The sequence below is a fragment of the Monodon monoceros genome, unplaced genomic scaffold (genome assembly GCF_005190385.1).
Source record: "Monodon monoceros isolate NGI ecotype Baffin Bay Population unplaced genomic scaffold, NGI_Narwhal_1 Super_Scaffold_12, whole genome shotgun sequence".
In the NCBI taxonomy this organism is placed as follows: domain Eukaryota; kingdom Metazoa; phylum Chordata; class Mammalia; order Artiodactyla; family Monodontidae; genus Monodon; species Monodon monoceros.
Genome location: NW_021703768.1, coordinates 62765903 through 62783878, shown reverse-complemented (window position 1 = coordinate 62783878; position 17976 = coordinate 62765903). Strand labels below are relative to the sequence as shown.

The 17976-nt window shown below is 41.3% G+C and overlaps 1 protein-coding gene across 1 annotated transcript in view; it reads left to right on the top strand.

The window, feature by feature from the left end:
- The window catches only part of ARSB (arylsulfatase B), a 175612-nt gene that overhangs the window by 95439 nt on the left and 62197 nt on the right, over positions 1-17976 (top strand). Inside the window, exon 6 of the mRNA XM_029217193.1 lies at positions 8623-8693. Coding sequence (XP_029073026.1) covers positions 8623-8693 — 71 coding nt within the window. The remainder of the gene's footprint in view (positions 1-8622; positions 8694-17976) is intronic.

The window sequence follows — 17976 nt, the reverse complement described above, 5'->3', positions numbered from 1 at the left end:
TACTCCATTTATGGTCATTATATATATTGGCTATATATTGTTGTACAATATATCCTTATAGCGTATTTTATACATAATAGTTTGTACCTCTTAATCCCCTACCCCTAGATTGCCCCTCCCCGCTTCCCTCTCCCCACTGGTAGCTGCTAATTTGTTCTCTGTATCTGTCAGTCCACTCCTTTTTTGTTATATTCACTAGTTTGTTGTATTTTTTTTATTTTTTAATTGAAGTATAATTGATTTACAATGTTGTGTTAGTTTCTGGTGTACAGCAAAGTGATTCAGTTATATATCTATCTATAGATAGATAGATAGATAGATTTTCTTTTTTAGATTATTTTCCATTATAGGTTATTACAAGATATTGCATGTAGTTCCCTGTGCTATACAGTAGGACCTTATTATTTATCTATTTTCTATATAGTAGTTTGTATCTGATAATCCGAAACTCCTAATTGATCCTTTCCTACATATTTCCCCTTTGGTAACCATAAATTTGTTTTCTGCAAATGTCTGTGAGTCTGTTTCTGTTTTGTATATAGATTCATTTATATAATTTTTTAGATTCCACAAATAAGTGATATGAGATATTTGTCTTTCTCTGTCTTACTTCACTTAGTATGATAATCTCTAGGTCCATCCATGTTGCTGCAAATGGCATTATCTTTTTTATGGCTGAGTAATATTCTATTGTGAAATATATATATATATATATGTGCATATATGCCACATTATATAAATATGATATGTATACTACATCTTCTTTACCCATTCATCCATCAGTGGACATTTAGGTTGCTTCCATGTCTTGGCTATTGTAAATAGTGCTGCTATGAACATTGGACTGCTATCTTTTCGAATCAGAGTTTTCATCTTTTAGTATATATGCCCAAGAGTGGGATTGCTGGATCATATGGCAACTCTGTTTTTAGTTTTGTAAGGAACCTCTGTACTGTTTTCCATAGTGGCTGCACCAATTTACATTCTAACCAACAGTGTAAGAGGGTTCCCTTTTCTCCACACCCTCTCCAGCATTTATTATTTGAGACTTTTTAATGATGGCCATTCTGACCAGTGTGATGTGATGCCTCATTGCAGTTTTGATTTGTATTTCTCTGATAACTAGCAAAGTTGAGCATCTTCAATATGCCTATCAGCCATTTGTATGTCTTCTGTGGAGAAATGTCTATTTAGGTCTTGTGCCATTTTTTGATTGGGTTGTTTGGTTTTTTGTTATTGAATTATATATTGAGTTTGTATATTTTGGAAATTAAGCCCTTGTTGGTTGCATCATTTGCAAATAGTTTCTCCCATAATGTAGGTTGTCTTTTCATTTTGCTGATGGTTTCCTTTGCTGTGCAAATGCTTATAAGTTTGATTAAGTCCCATTTGTTTCTTTTTGTTTTTATTTTTATTGCCTTGGGAGACTGACCTAAGAAAACATTGGTACTATTTATGTCAGAAAATGTTTTGCCTATATTCTCTTCTAGGAGTTTTATGGTGTCATGTCTTATATTTAAACCTTTAAGCCATTTTGAGTTTATTTTTGTCTGTGATGTGAGGGAGTGTTCTAACTTCATTGATTTACATGCAGCCGTCCAGCTTTCCCAACACCGCTTGCTGAAGTGTTGCATTTTTAAAGATTCCATATAGAAGTGATATCATACAGTGTTTGTCTTTCTCTGTCTGACTCTTTTCACTTAGCATAATACCCTCCAAGTCCATCCATGTTGTTGCAAATGGCAAAATGTCATGCTTTTTTAGGGCTGAATAGTATTCCATTACATATATACACACCACATCTTCTTTATCCATTCATCTGTTGGTGGTTACTTGCTGCTGTCAACATTGGGTGTATGTATCTTTTTGAATTAGTATTTTTTTGTATATATATCCAGGAATGGAATTGCTGGGTCGTATGGTACTTCTATTTTTAGTTTTTTGAGAAACCTCCATACTGTTTTCCACAGTGGCTGCACCAATTTACATTCCCACCAAAAGTGTATGAGGGTTCCCTTTTCTTCACATCCTCACCAACATTCGTTATTTGTGTTCTTTTCGATGATAGCCATTCTGACAGGTGTGAAGTGTTATCTCATTGTGGTTTTGATTTGCATTTCCTTGATGATTAGTGATGTTGAGTATCTTTTAATGTGCTTGTTGGCCATCTGCATTTCCTCTTTGGACAAATGTCTATTCAGTTCTTCTGCCCATTTTTAAATCCGGAGAATCAGCTGCATTTTTGACAAGGATGCCAAGATAGTTCAATTGGGAAGAAGAATCTTTTCAGTAAATGTTACTGAGATAACTAGATATTCACATGCAAAAGAATGCAATTGGATTCCTACCTCACAGAATACACAAAAATTAACTTAAAGTGGATCATAGACGTAAATGTAAGAGCTAAAAGCATAGCAATCTTAGAAGAAAGCATAAGGGTAAATCTCTATGACTTTGCATTAGGCAGGTATTTCTTAGATAAAATACCAAAAGCAACAAAAGAAAAAATAGTTAAGCTGTACTAAACCAAAATTTTAAACTTTTTTTCTGCAAATGATACTATTAAGAAAGCAAAACACAACCCACAGAATCAGAGAAAATATTAACAAATCATGTATCTGATACAGGATTTGCATGCAGAATATATTAAGAATTCTTGCAACTCAATCATAAAAAGACAAATAGCCCACTTTTAAAATGAGCAAAGGATCTGAATAGACATTCCTCCAAAGAAGTTATACACATGGTCAATATGCACATGAAAAGGAAAATGTAAATCAAAACCACAATGAGATACCACTTTGTATCAGCTAGGATGGCTATAATAAAAAAGATAGACATCCGTAAGGGTCACTAATAAGAGGATGTGGGGAAATGGGAATACTCATACATAGCTGGTTGGAGTGTAAAATTAGCAGGTCCTTAAAAGTTTAAATATAAAGTTACCATAATCATATGGTAACTCCTAGGTATATACCCAAGAGAAATGAAAACAAATGTCCATACAAAAACTTATATATAAATATTCATAATAGCCAAAAAATGTAGAAACAACTCAAATGTCCATCAAATGAGTAGATGAAGAAAATGTGATACATCCATACAATAACATATTATTCAGCCATATAAAGGAATTAAGTATTGATACATGCTATAAAATAGATACACCTTGAAAACATTATGAATTGTATAGTTTGTAAGTTATATTTCAGTGAAGCTAATTTGACAAAAATCAGTTTGGGTACTTTTATAAATCTTTATGCCTAGGCTGAACGTAGATCAATGAGATCACTCTCTTATGGTGGAACTCAAGCATCAGTATTTTTTTTTTTTTTTTTTTGCCGTACGCGGGCCTCTCACTGTTGTGGCGTCTCCCGTTGCGGAGCACAGGCTCCGGACGCACAGGCTCAGCGGCCATGGCTCACGGGCCCAGCCGCTCCGTGGCATGTGGGATCTTCCCGGACCGGGGCACGAACCCATGTCCCCTGCATCGGCAGGCGGACTCTCAACCACTGCACCACCAGGGAAGTCCAGCATCAGTAGTTTTTAAAGCTCCCCAGGTGATGGCATTGTGTAGCCAAGGTTGAGAATCATTGCTCTAAAATTAGCTCTAATCTAAATGAGTTTCTGATTTAGGAAACTCCAGAAGAGTTCAGATCTGAGGTAAGAAGACTCTAGATTTCCCCATCTTGCTACTCAAAGTGTGGTCTTCAGACCAGCAACATCAGTATCACTTGGGAACCTGTTAAAAATGTAGATTCCTGGGCCTCCCTCACCCTCTGGGCTCTGTAAATCAGAATCCACAGTTTAATGAGATCCCCAGGTGATCTATATTTTGAGAAGCACTGCTCCAGGTCAGTGGTTCTCCATCTTGGCTGAATGTTGAAATCATCTGGGAGTTCAAAAAAAATATTGACGCCTGGGTTCCACCCCCAGTGATGCTTCTGGTGTGAGGTACAGCATCTGTATTTTAGAAGTTCCTCAGGTGATTCTAATGTGAGACAAAGAGAGGATAACTGATGTAAACATACTGTTTGGGGGACGTTTAATGGTGAAAAGAAGAAAAGATAGTTAAAAATAAAATTTATGGGCTTCCCTGGTGGCGCAGTGGTTGAGAGTCCACCTGCCAATGCAGGGGACACAGGTTCGTGCCCCGGTCCAGGAAGATCCCACATGCTGCAGAGCAGCTGGGCCCGTGAGCCATAGCCGCTGAGCCTGCGCATCCGGAGCCTGTGCTCCGCAACGGGAGAGGCCACAACAGTGAGAGGCCCGCGTACCGCAAAAAAATAAAATAAAATAAAATTTATTTATTTAGTTTTTGACATAAAGGTAGAGGAACATGCATAAGCAAGTGGAAATTATTGATGACAAAAATTTGCAGAGGTGTGGGGAAGGAACGGGAGTACAGCAACAGTAGGGAAGGTTTGCCCTAAAAAGATACAAGAAAAGAAAAAAAATGATCAAGCATTTTCCCCTCCAGGTACAGAAGTGTGATCTTTTATATGATTATTAGAGACTACTCAAATTTAAGTAGCCAATGGTTTGTGAGTTCTTTTTTTTTTTAAGGACATTTTATTCATTTGTTTGTTTGTTTATTTATGGCTGTGTAGGGTCTTCATTGCTGCACACGGGCTTTCTCTAGCTGTGGCGAGCGGGAGCTAATCTTTGTTGCGGTACACAGACTTCTCATTGCGGTGGCTTCTCTTGTGGAGCACGGGCAGGCAGGCTTCAGTAGTTGCAGCACATGTGCTCAGTAGTTGAGCACGCAGGCTCAGTAGTTGTGGCGCACAGGCTTAGTTGCTTCGCTTCATGTGGGATCTTCCCGGACCAGGGCTCGAACCCGTGTCCCCTGCATTGACAGGCGGATTCTCAACCACTGTGCCACCAGGGAAGCCCCTGTGAGTTCTTAAGGGAAGACTGTTTTTAAACTGCACTGGAAAATATGTGGCTACTTACTGAACTTACCTTTCTTTTAATATATATATAAAAAAAGAGTGTTTATTAATCCAGTGGTAGATATTCCTTCCCAATAACCAGGGTACCAGTGTCCCAGTATCGGTGTCCAGTTTCTCAATTCTGGGGATATTGAATTCCTACAGATGGTGGAAGCTGAGCTGAGTCGGGGGTGTTCTTCCTGGGTGTGTCATTTGGGCCTGAAGGATTCCCCTCACCAACAATGGGCCTCACCTTGTAATGACCAGTGCCTCTCTACCCGTAACTGGTCTTTGCAGAATCACTTTAAATACTCTAAAGTATTCCCTAGGCAAAGTTATGAAGCTTTGCAGAGCGGGTCTTTGCGGTCTCTCATTTCATCCCGCACCCTCCCCATCCCTCCCACCAGCCTTATTCTGCACATGTTCTTCTCCAGGTGACTTGGGTCCACTTCTCTGTTCCAGCATCACTATACTATGCCCTTGTCTCCACTGAAATTTGCCACGTGGAGTTGATATGTGTAGTGTGTGTGCGCGTTTAAGTGCTTTAGTGAGTCTCTGCTAACTTGGTGCGTAACTATTAAAGGAAACCCACAGTCTCTTCTCCCTTCTTTCCTTCTCCCTCTTCTTCTTCCTCCTCATCTCCCTTTTCTCCCTCCCTCCTTTCTCCCTAACATCTCCCTCTCTTTCCTCTTATTCCCTCCGTCTCAGGCACTGAGGCTCTGAACCCTTTACCAAAATGAAAAGAAGTGACTTAAGTGGTGAGACATGAGAACTCAGTGACCCTAAAACCATTACTGTTTTTGCTCAAGGCAAGCCTGATCTTAAACATACAGGGAAATTTCTACACTCCTGAGAGGGAAATTACGTGATCAGTTATTATCGGTATGAGATAGCACATACGTGGGTAGCATGCAATTAAATTCCAAAAATCAACTAATGCATTTAAATACTGCAGAGCTACCTTGTAGTTCTGGATAGTTTTCCTATCTTTAAACTCCAAACTCTGTAAAATATCTGAGTTTTCTCTTTGTTATACTTTTTAATGTCTTTATGGAAGCATAGAAGTTTTCACAAGTTCTATACTTTAAAAAAGCTTAAAATTTTCCTGATTACAGTAATAATGCATGCTAGTTGTAAAAAGCACTGTAGAAAATAAAAGTCTTTGTAGTTCACCCCACCCATCCCCCTATCCCAGCTAACAGGTTGGTGTATATTTTTCCATATTTCCATTATTACCATCTTCCCTTCCCATGTATGTATGCCTCTTTTAAAAAAAATTCACCTGGAAATATTTCTAAAATCCATCACTTTCCAAAGGACTAGTTCCAGGGAATTGGTACATGACCTTGTCTAGGGATTTTAATAACTTTTAACATTTTGATGGGGAGTAACCCAAGATTTATGATACTTTATTCAGTTCCCTTAAATGTACATTTGGTTTTCTTGATTTATTTAATAACTTGGAGTCCCTAGGGTGTTTGGTTATTGTTTTAATCACTTGTCTTCTATTATATTTCCTTGGCATATATCTCCAACCACATCCTCGTCAAAATATTCTGATTCGTACATTTTAAAAAGTAGCATCACAGCATACTTAGGAAGGTTGGTTGGCTTTTGTTTTTTTCATCATGATTTGTATCATGATGATTCTGCCTGTGATGATTTTTCCCAGCAAATAATTCATCACTGGGATTACTCACAACGCTTTAGTGTTCAAAATTCATCTCATCTTATTAAGTTCCCTTATTTTGCAATATCTGTGGCTCTTCTGAATAATGAAAAAATGAAATAAATGAATAATATACAGATAAACTTTCTTTAAAAGTTATTAGAAAAATATGTTTTATTTAACCATGCCTAATACTTTGGGGGTATTCCAGTGAGCTCTGCTTTTAAAGATGAGAAATTTTGGGGTTCCTCCTTCTTTCTTGCCTTTTTTTGGATTGAATGAATTTTGTTTTGTTCTTCCATGGTCCAGAAAAGTCCTATCTTTGTTTTTAAGTTACCTTAAAATTTTAACATGCAAATTTTACTTAGCTAAATCTAAATTTAATGAACAGCCTTACCCCCTTCCAAACAATACAAAGACTTTAAAATGCTTTCATTCTGATTTCCCCTCCTGACTTACTTGCTATTTTTATCATCCAGATTTTAGCTCTGTTTGCTTGTTTTTAACCCCACAAATTAGACACCATCATCATCATTCTGTTAAGATTTTCTCACATTCACCATTTTCTTTGCTCATCATCCCTACTTGCATTCAGGGCTTCCAGGATCAAACCCTAGTTCCTGTCATTTTGGACTGGTTGACAGTCTCATGGTATACAGGTAGTTAGTTAAATGCCTCAGGAAGAAAATGAGGAATCCAGGGAAATATTGCCCCCCCACCCGCATAGTGCTGCCCCCAGGCCTAGAGGCATCTCTGCATATTTCCCTCTCACTGTCTAGTTAGTGGGTTTTATGGAATAGAGAGGAAAAAGGAAATCTTTTAGAATTCTAAAGTTAAACATATTCACTTTAAAGGACTGTCACTTATTCTGAGATTGTATTCATTCTACCTTTTGTTGCTATTAAAATTACCTTTATTTTATGGTAATGGTAGTTGAAAGTTTTTTGGTTTTGTTTTTAATTCATGAATTTTGTTTTTAACATTTCCTTACTTGGCAAATACAACACTGCCAATCACAATCCAGATTTTTTGAAAATTTATGGGTCCTTGAAATCCCAAGCCACTGCTGTAGACAACTAGCTGTGCATTTGGGGTGTGGACATTGAACCACCTGAAAACATGTCCTCTTATTTTCAGGGGCCTTATTGGTTATTCCTATGTGGACAAATCCTATGGTGTTAATGGTACTTTGCAACCTTTTATTGGATTATCAAGTAGTCCAACGACTGAAATTATATCTAACAACTTCTTCCATAAGGCTGAGTCTATACTAGCAAATGACATGGGTGCCTCATGCACACCTGGCATACATCTCGTGGTGTTTATGCTCCCAATTTTTAAAAAACACCCACTACCCATTGTTTGGCCAGTAACTTACTATGGGCCTTTCTCATTTGTAACATGAGGGCATTGGACTAACTGATCTCCAAGTTCTTTTCAACAGTAATGTAGGTTGTGATTGTATTTGCACATACAATTTTTAAAAATCTTAAAGAAGTATAACTATTTCACATGTAGTTGTATTACATACAAGTTCCACGTTGTAAATTTAGACATGGAAGACATTCGTTTTTCTCACGCAGGCTAATATTTAAAGGGCATGTTGCATCTGTGATATGGGCGCTGCCATCTCGGCAGATGCTCTTTCTTCATTTCCCTGTGAGTGTTCAGCATGACGTCTACACTGGATGACTTGAGTTCTCATTTCACTGCTGTAACGAATGGTCATGTTTAAGTACAGCCAGATTATTTATTGCAAAGGGTCACAGGACTCATTTTTTAATTGTCACGTGCTTGACCTTAAAGTTGTTATGTAAACATTCAGTCATTGTGACAATATAGACAAGTGATGACTACTGGAAGATGCACAACCACACATTTTGGAGGCCTCTGAATTCATGACCAAGTTGTTAACCGGCAGGTTTGTTATTTCCTGTAAATATGAGGAAAGGAAGTATTAAAATCATTGATACCCATTTGAGAGAGGAAATTAACATTTTCTAAAAACTTCTTTTCTAGTGAAGGAAGCCCGTCCCCCAGAGTGGAGCTGCTGCACAATATCGATCCAAACTTTGTAGACGTTTCACCATGTGAGTACCTTGTTTACTGCTACTAATTTAAATACTGTTGGCTCACAAAGGCAGTTTTATTACCTAGTGTCTCTCTAGCCTAATTCTCTTTCTCCACTTGAGTTTGCTATGAAGGTAAACAGTTCTCCATGGCACCTGTTGTACCAGTCTCACTGTGGCTTTGGTGCCACAAAGGGTGAGTGCTGCTGAATGGCTTATATGACCTTATAAGCCATTTCCCTCTCCATGACTCAGTTTTCCCATCTATAAAAGGAGAACCCATGGGATCTCTGAGCCTCCTTCTAACTGTGAATGTCATGCTGTTGTTGTCCTGTTCTTACCTGAGAGTGTCAGAGCCTCCATCTAGAAAACTCAAAGTCAAATAAGCCACCACATCATCTGATCAGGCTGGTCAGGTGCTGCCCAGACCTGCTGGGTCTCATAAACCCATGATTTCCCTGGCAAGGCTGCAATTTAGCTTGATTCTGCCTACTGCCTAAATTAACCCATAGGGAACCCTATTAGTTCCTGCAGGGAAAGAGGCCATGTGGCGCTTTCACATCCCCACAGGTTGTAATAGTCCTATATAAATACGATGCTAGTGGCCCTGATGCCCCTACGTCATGAGTTTGGGCCTGTAAAACCTTAACTATTAGCCCCTTTGCCCAGGTTCCATCATAAGGCCTCATCGAGAGACTGTCTGCAGAAAACAGTGCTCTTATACTCCCTTCATTCACTTGAGTGCTCACATCTCCTCCTTTTAGACATACTGCTACCCCATCATTCAGGCTCTCCTTACTCTTTTATCCTCTCCAATCTGTGTTACAACCTGCCTTAAGATTCCCCCTTCTGGAGAATGACCCCCAGTAATTCTGAGTGTGTCTTCGGGCATCTGAGGTCTAGCTCACCTCGCCAGCCTCACTCCAGGCCCTCCTTGCCGTCTTCTTGCCCTACTAGCCACTTGCCATTTCCGAGCATGCAGATCGTCATACTTAGGTCTTGAACATACTTTTCCCTATGCCTGAAACACTGTTCCCTGCCTCTCCACAATTTTTCGTCATCCCTTAAAACTCAGCGCAAATGTCCCACCTCTGTGAATGCTTTCCAGAATCCCTGGAAGAAGCAGTACTCCTTCCTCTGTGCACCCCTTCGTATGTATCTCTGTATAGTGTTCACCAAATTCTCCTGTATGTGCCTGCATTTCCCACTAAGCCAAGAGCTCCGGATATCAGGGTCTATGTCATATTTATCTTTACATCCTCATAAGTTAACACAAACACCCAGCACTTGGTAGGTACTCAGTGATGATTACTTAATGACTGAATGGACAGTTGGAGGAGATTTGAAATGGAATAAAGACCACCTAGAATCACTAGACCTGGAAAGGGAAGTGCCCTGAGATAGGTAGGAATGGCTACAGGATGGAGAAATTTCTATTTTTATTGGAGTAAACAGACATCAGTGAGAGAGGCAAAGGTAGTAATATGTCCGATATGGTAGCCACGAGCCCTGTGTGACTACTTAGCCTTGAAATATGGCTAATTGTGGATCAAGATGTGCTGTGATTATGCGCATATCCGATTTTGAAGACTGAGTATGAAAAATATAAAACATATATACATTTATTACTTGTTGAAGTGGCGATACTTTGGATATATTGAGTTTAAATATATTGATCCCAATTTCATCTGTTTCCTTTTCCTTTTTTAATGTGCTTAATAGAAAATTTAAAATCACATGTGTAATTTGCATTGCATGTCTATTGGTCTAGAAGAATTTTCTAGAAAATGCTTGGAAATGATTTGATCAGCTGTGTGAGAGGATCACAGACCTATGATTAGTTACTGTGGAGCTACGTCAATCGTTTAAACTTTTCTCTGCCCCAGCACACCTAGGGATATGATACATTCCAGTCTGTAACCGGCTCACTGCAGAAGTGATTGCTAACCAGGAGCCAGTCATATCAGAATCCCTCAGGGTGGCCAGAAGGGAGGCAGGAACGGTTTTTACAGCTTCTGAGTAATTTAATGCACTGCAAAGCCCTGCATAACCTCCAGGGATGTGCTGAATATGCTTGCCCACATTACAGTGGTTTTAAGCTGTCCTCATCCACTAAGTTCCATCTACAAGTGAAAAGCCTTAAGCCCCCTTCACTCACTAAGCTGCGTTTTGTCATGGCATCAGAAATGGGAGCTTGAGAACTATATGCCCATAGTGACCATAGTGCCGCTTGCCGCGGGCTTCTTAGCATAACCTGCTGTGATTTTTGCGTCCCCTCAAGTGCCTCTAGCAAAGTAATAGCACAGGCAGAAAGTTTCACCAGTGTAAGAATTGGGGCATGGAAATCAGAAGAGAGAACTGTCTTAGCCTTGCCCCTCATAGATTGTAAGGTCTTGAGCGAGTCCCTTCACTTTTCTTCCACTTAGTTTCCCATATGTTAATTGCTGGACTTACTGAGACCCTTTGCTGCTGTCGCAAATTCAGAGACACTTTCTGGCTGCCTGCTGCTCCTTCCCCCCTCCTAGGAGTCCACTCCAGGCCTTCCTTTTGGCCTTTCCTGCCAGCCTGGGGACTCTTGCTCTAACCCTGAATGTAATGAGGGACGTTGTCAGGCCCTGCCATTGACAAAGAGCCACATTCACTGTTGGTTCACAAAAACAGGGTGTCCCCTACTGTGTGTACCTGTGGGTGGCAAGGTGCCGCCTCCTCTTATACGTGGGCAATACCGGGGGGGGGGGCTTTTCTGCCCTGTTTTTATATACATTTCACACCACTGTGTGGCAGAATTAGGAAAAAGGGGAGTTATCTTTGGGGTCCTGCACTCCAGAGGATGGTGATACAAGCCCAGTTCCTTTTCTGGGCAGTTAGTTTGTGGGGGAAAAATTAAATCCAGCTACAAGAAAATATGTATTTATAGGACAGCCAAGTCTGCATGTTATATTCACAGAATATGTTTTATGACTATAAAACATATTCTAGAGGCTGTTGTGGAATAAAATCAGAAAGCAGCCAATCTAGGGTATCAATGAAGGATTGACAATTGAGTCTGTGTTATCACAGAAACAGTTCTTTGGTTTCTAACTCCAGCACTTCCCAGATGATGTGTACTTACTTATGGGAGAAGAGAGTAATATTCCACCTCCACCTTCCCCAAAGCCACTTCGTCACTTCCTCATCTGTGAGGTGAAGACTGAATTAAGTGACCTCTAAGGTCCCTTCTAGCTTCAGCATTCTATGGGTCTCTGTATACACAGGACCTCAAGGGAGCAAGCTGCTTCCTCACTTTCTCCTTTTTCACCCTGCTGGAAAAGTTGCACGTGTTAATAAGCAGTGGTGTAGCCAAAGACATGGCTGTAAATAGATGAATACACGTGATAATGTTAGAAACATTATAAGCACTAGAGTAATGTGAATATTATACGATTTTGCTGTTACTACATCCTGCCCACCTTTCTGATCCCCATTCTAAAACATCACTGCATCATTCCAGTTTTTCACCTGCACTGTCTCCTTTATCTGGTCTTGTCGGCAGTGGTGGACCAATGTCTCCTCCTGTCATGAATTAGAGGAATCGATGTTAGACTTTTCCCAGGGAAGCCCTCCCTTCCAAGTAGGACCAGATCCCTCAAAATCTGGCCTCTTGGGTTTTAACATCTATACCACCTCCCTCTTATTCTAAGAGTAGAGGGCACCCGCAGAGCCCCTTCCTACTTGTGGAGTTAGGGTTTTTTCATGGCCACATACTCTTGGTAGGTTGTGACTTGGGTACTAATAGTAAAAATATTTCCAAAAAAGACTAGTGTACACACACGCACACATACACAAACACACCCCAGAAGTCATAGAATCTCCCGTAGACCAGGAGATTCTACAATAAAGCATAAAGATGTCTTGAAGAACCATAGATCCTACCCATTGGAATGGCTACAGACAGAAAGGAAGGAATGGAGGAAGGAAAATAACGACTATTGATGGAGATGTGGAGAAACTGGAACCCTTGTGCATTGCTAGTGGGAATGTAAAATGGTATAGCTGCTATGGAAACAGTATAGCAATTCCTCAAAAAATTAAAAACAGGACTACCGTATGATCCAGCAATTCCATACCTGGATATATACCCCCAAAGAACTGAAACCAGGGACTTGAACAGCGCTATTCACAATAGCCGAAAGGTGGAAGCCACCCAAATGTCCATTGACAGAGGACTGGATAAACAAAATGTGCGACATACATACAATGGAATATTATTATTCAGCCTTCAAAAGAAAGGAAATTCTAACATATGCTGCAACATGGTTAAAACTTTCGTACAGTATGGTAAATGAAATAAGCCAATCACAAAAAGACAAGTACTGTATGATTCCACTTACAGGAGGTACGGAGAATAGTCAAATTCAGAGACAAAAAGTAACATGGTGGTTTCTAGGGATTAGGTGGAGAGGGGAATGGGAGTTGCCGCTTTTTAGTGGGTATAGAGTTTCAGTTTCACAAGGTGAAAAGAGTTCTGGAGATGGATGGTGGTGACAGTAGCACAACAATGTGAATGCACTTAATGCCACTGAACTATGGTGGTTAAGACGGTAAATTTCATGTTATGTATATTTTACCACAATTTTAAATATTAACAGTAAAATGTAAAATCCAAAAAAAGCATAGAAACTCCATGAAGACAGGATCTGTACCGTTTTCATTTACTGCTGCATTTCCAGTGCATAGCACGAGGCCTACCATCATAGAAGTCCTCAATAAATATTTAATGATGAACAGATCAACAGGTTAAAGTCTCTGTTTTATTGTCTCTTAGACTTGAACCTAAAAGTGCCTCCAGATGGCAATTCACACTCTCCTCTTAAACCCTGAGCTCCCGTCCTACCTTTTGTGCCTAAAAAAAAAAAACAGAACACTCACAAGCTACTTTTTATTTTAATTAACATATCACATACAGATATTTGAAACGATTTATTCAGCATATAAATGCCCACCCTCACCCTTCCCCTAATTGAAAATATCAGATGATGTGGCATTTTCCCTGCCCTCCTCATTCCTTTCCCCGAGACCTCCTTGATGGACAAATACATATTGACAAAGCCCCTGCCCCAGTCTCTGCTCAGCCTGACTTCCCCTCTGAGTTGAGGGCGCTGCTTCTTCTTCCCGTTCTTTGTGCTCTGTTCCCATCCCTGCCTTCCTGGAAGGCTCCCTTTCATTGTTGCATTGGTCACGGGCTCTCTCAGTGCCCCCAAATCTGGCTCTACTTTTATCTCCCCTGCCACCGGCTCCCATGGCCAGTGTCACACATGTGGGCTGTAATTGCTTTCCTGTGTGCTTTGAGGAAACTTTTTATTCATCTTCAGAGGCTTTGTTCTCAGGTGACCTTGCATGGACATGTTCTCACATAGTATCTTCCCTCCTTCCTTTCTAAGATCCTAAGATTTATTCTCCCCCTGTGGACACCCCCCTGCCCCCCGCATTTCTTTAAAGTGTTTCTTTCTAGCAGGCTGACCTGACTCAGTGTCTTTCTTCAGCAGTACAGAGTGGGCTATGGAGGAAACCTGGGCAGGAGCCTGAGGAAAGGGGACGGTACCGTTTAAGCTGATGTAATGGGAAAGGCTGAAAACATCCAACATGGTGGGGAGCAGCTGTGATCCCAGATTAGGCTCTGAGGTCCTACAGGTGTGAATTCCACTCACCCTGGTTCTGAAGCACTCCAGCTCCAAGCTCTGTGGCTCCCCTCGGTTCTAGTCAGCCTACCTCAAACCAGGAGGAGAAATGATTTCAAAGGCATTAGTTTGCCTTAGAGAAAATATATATACTCATCCTACAGTCCCCAGGCTTGACCTGGGCTGTTCTGAGGTAAAGATGCTACCACCTCCACCTGTGAGCACAACTCACCTTGGAAGTCAGACGTGGCATTCTGTGAATCGTCAGAATTCTCACGTCTGTCCAATTATGTAACGTGTACGTAGATAAGCCTACACACGTGCACACATAGAAAGCACGTAGACTCTGCTGGCAGAAGCTTGATTAGAGATGAAGGGCCCTGACAGATGTTAGCATTTTCCACACCAAAGGCCAAGTCTTCAAAGTGATTCTGTACAGCATTGTTACTCTTTCATTGAAAGGGCCTCTTCTCTATAAAGGTTATAATGGGATGTTATTTCTGCTCGTGATTACAGGGTGAAAGAACAGTCTTCGCTCCCTCCCCTCTCTCACGCGTGCATTTTCTGGGCTGAAATTGCCAGGTCCATACTCGAGATCCAAGAGTCGTCCGGGTTTGCATGCTTGGCGCTGCTCCGTGTTTCCTCTTAAGAGCAAATTCAAATCCATTCCCTGACATTAGGTTGCCATTTCTGAGATGATTCATTCAGGAGATACTGCCTGCCCACGACGTGCTAGGTATAGTTGTACGTACTGGAAATCACGTAGGCTTTAGGTTTTGTTGGAAGAGAACACAGACACAGCCCCTCACTTCCCTGCTTGATGGCTGTCAGTGGTTGCCAACTGCCTACAGCCACAGGCAGACTCCTCTGTCTTTCCACCGAAGCAACCCCTCAGCACCATTGCAATGCCGTCCGCCATCTTCCTTTGCTACTCTGACCCTTCTCGGGGGCCCAGGTCACATCCCTACTGCTCCATGAAGCCCTGCCTGATCCCTCCAAACTAGAGTCCCTTGAGCTTCTCCGGAGCATCCTAGACACTGAGCTCTCGCTTCTTCACACTGTAGTTATTTATATTCATGGAGGGCAAGGTTTCATCAGTATAGCTCTCTCGATGCCTTATGTATAGGAGATTTAGACATACTGAAGAATGAGTGCTAATAAGCTAGTCATTTAAATTCGTTATCATCCACTCATTTAATTAGAATAACTCTAGCAAGGGCTTCCCTGGTGGCGCAGTGGTTGAGAGTCCGCCTGCCGATGCAGGGGACACGGGTTCGTGCCCCGGTCCGGGAGGATCCCGCATACCGTGGAGCGGCTGGGCCCGTGAGCCATGGCCTCTGAGCCTGCGCGTCTGGAGCCTGTGCTCCGCAACGGGAGAGGCCACAACAGTGAGAGGCCCGCGTACCGCAAAAAAAAAAAAAAAAAACAATAACCTTATACATTATTTTCAAAGCATGTTCATTTCTTTCTGGGCATATTTGAGAAGTCGCAACACAGGACAACTTTCTGTCTTTCAGCCTGAAGTGAGATGTTGAGCAGAATTTTAGAAGTTAGATGGGATACATGAGGCCCACCAGCCGTCAGTGAGATTGCCCGTCATTCCAGCCGCTAGAAGGCACGTTGGCAGTCAGTTCATCCACCCACTTTACAATCCAGATGGAGAAACTGAGGCACCAGGTCACAAACAACTAAGAGATAACAGACCTGGAACCCGGAGCTCTCCAGGTCCAGGCCTCACATATAAGATATGATCTACTGACTTCAGGGGTCTCTTTGCTTTCTGTTCTGCACTGGTTTTGATGGAAAAGTATAATCATCTCACTCAAATAACAGCATGTTGATGGAGGATTATACATTTAAATGAGGCTGGGAAAACAGATCTCCTTGTGGCACTAACCTTGCTATTTCACATGTAACCTGACGCTGTGGATGATGGCAGCTTCTCTTTGTAAAGCTAGTTATGGAAACCCGGTTGGTGCCTTGTAGTAATTACTTTTGAGGATGGTGGTGGGATGAGGGAGCAGGGTGTGGGGATAGGGCAGTGTAGCCTAATGGAACATACAGAGTTCTGAGGTGTCAGAAAGACCTGAATTTGAATTCCAGCTTTGACTTATTTCCTGTGAGCCGGTGGATAAGTTCTTTGAGTTATCTGTTTCATCACCTATAAATTGGAGACAGTTATAGCTATCACCTGTAAATATGTCCAAACAATAACTAACAGCCTATATCCTGCCTGCTGGATTGGAGGTGCAGTGTCTGCACTTTTTATGTTATGTATTTCTGCAGTTTTATTTTTTAGTAATGAGCACGCATTACCTCCATAATCGGGAATAAAGCCATAAAGATTTATTTCTAAAAACTAGCTTAGAGGGTTCTTATGAGATTGTAATATCTAGAAGGTTGCTGGTTTCTTAGTGAGTGGAGGTATGGGCCATACCAGAGTTCTTGGTCCCTACGCCCACCTGTCCTGGGTCAGAGAAGCTAGCATGTGACAGCATTTGTCCTCAGCTATTAGCCCTGACACCCTGACTGCCTGAGTTCCATTCTTTCTCTCTGTCAAATATAGGACCTCATTTTACAGCTTGTCACAAAGTTAGCAGAATTTTGTGTCCTCTCTAGCTGCCAATATTTTTCTGTAGCAGCTCGTCAAATTTTCCTTGGTCTGGGTTGGTACATACCCTCAATCCCAGAGCCTAAACACAGATAACTTTTCTCCTTTTTAATTTTCAAAGGCTTTTATTCTGCCTCCTTCAGTTTGGGGAGTACTAAATGGGTTTGGAAATGTGGCCTTTTTGATGCCGAAGGCAGTCCCATAAGCTTTGTTTCCCATCCGCCCCACTTCACACAGTGCATCTCAAGTAACATACATCAAACCTTCGCTGTTAACACTTGGTGCTGGCGTACTGGCTTTCGTCCTGAGAAAATAAATAAACCAAACCAAACCCATAGCACTTTAAAAACACTAATTAATCCTCACCACAGGCCTAGACTACACAGAAATGGCAAATCCCACTGCCCCAATTTTATGTTTGGAGAAATCAGGGTAAGCACCTTTTTTAAGGCTTCTCAGGGCCAGATAACAGAAACTGACTTGAAGGGCTTGGGCTGGGCCTACCTCTGGGAGAAGGGCATCTGGCCATGTGGTTACTTGCCCAAAACCCCATTTACACATCAGCTTTTATTTCTTCCCCCAGGGTTACGATGATGCCAAATCCTCTCATTTCCAACTGACTGCTTATTTATTTGGTTACTTTTCTTTAATTCTGGTAGAGCTTAGAAATTTTAGCAATGGCTTCCAAGAGTAGCCTGACAATTCTAGTTTATTAGAAGGTCTATGCTGATTTTGATACTCAACACAGAAATAGACTACCGTCCAAATAGTCCCTTTCAGGTCCAGCCCCTGTGCCCACTCCACCCTCCACACTGGAGCCTTCTTTGTACCCAGGTCTCTTCAAGATTTGGGGATGTCCAGACTGTCTCCTTTCTCTCCCAGTCTGGACCAGACATCTTCCTACCTCAATTCCCCAGTCTTACAGCCTGTAAGGGTAAAGATATATACCGTTCTTGAAATTGTCAATCATAAAATTCTAGAAAAACATAAAACCTCACTAAATTTTATGGGACAAATCCAGTGGAATTAAAGTGTA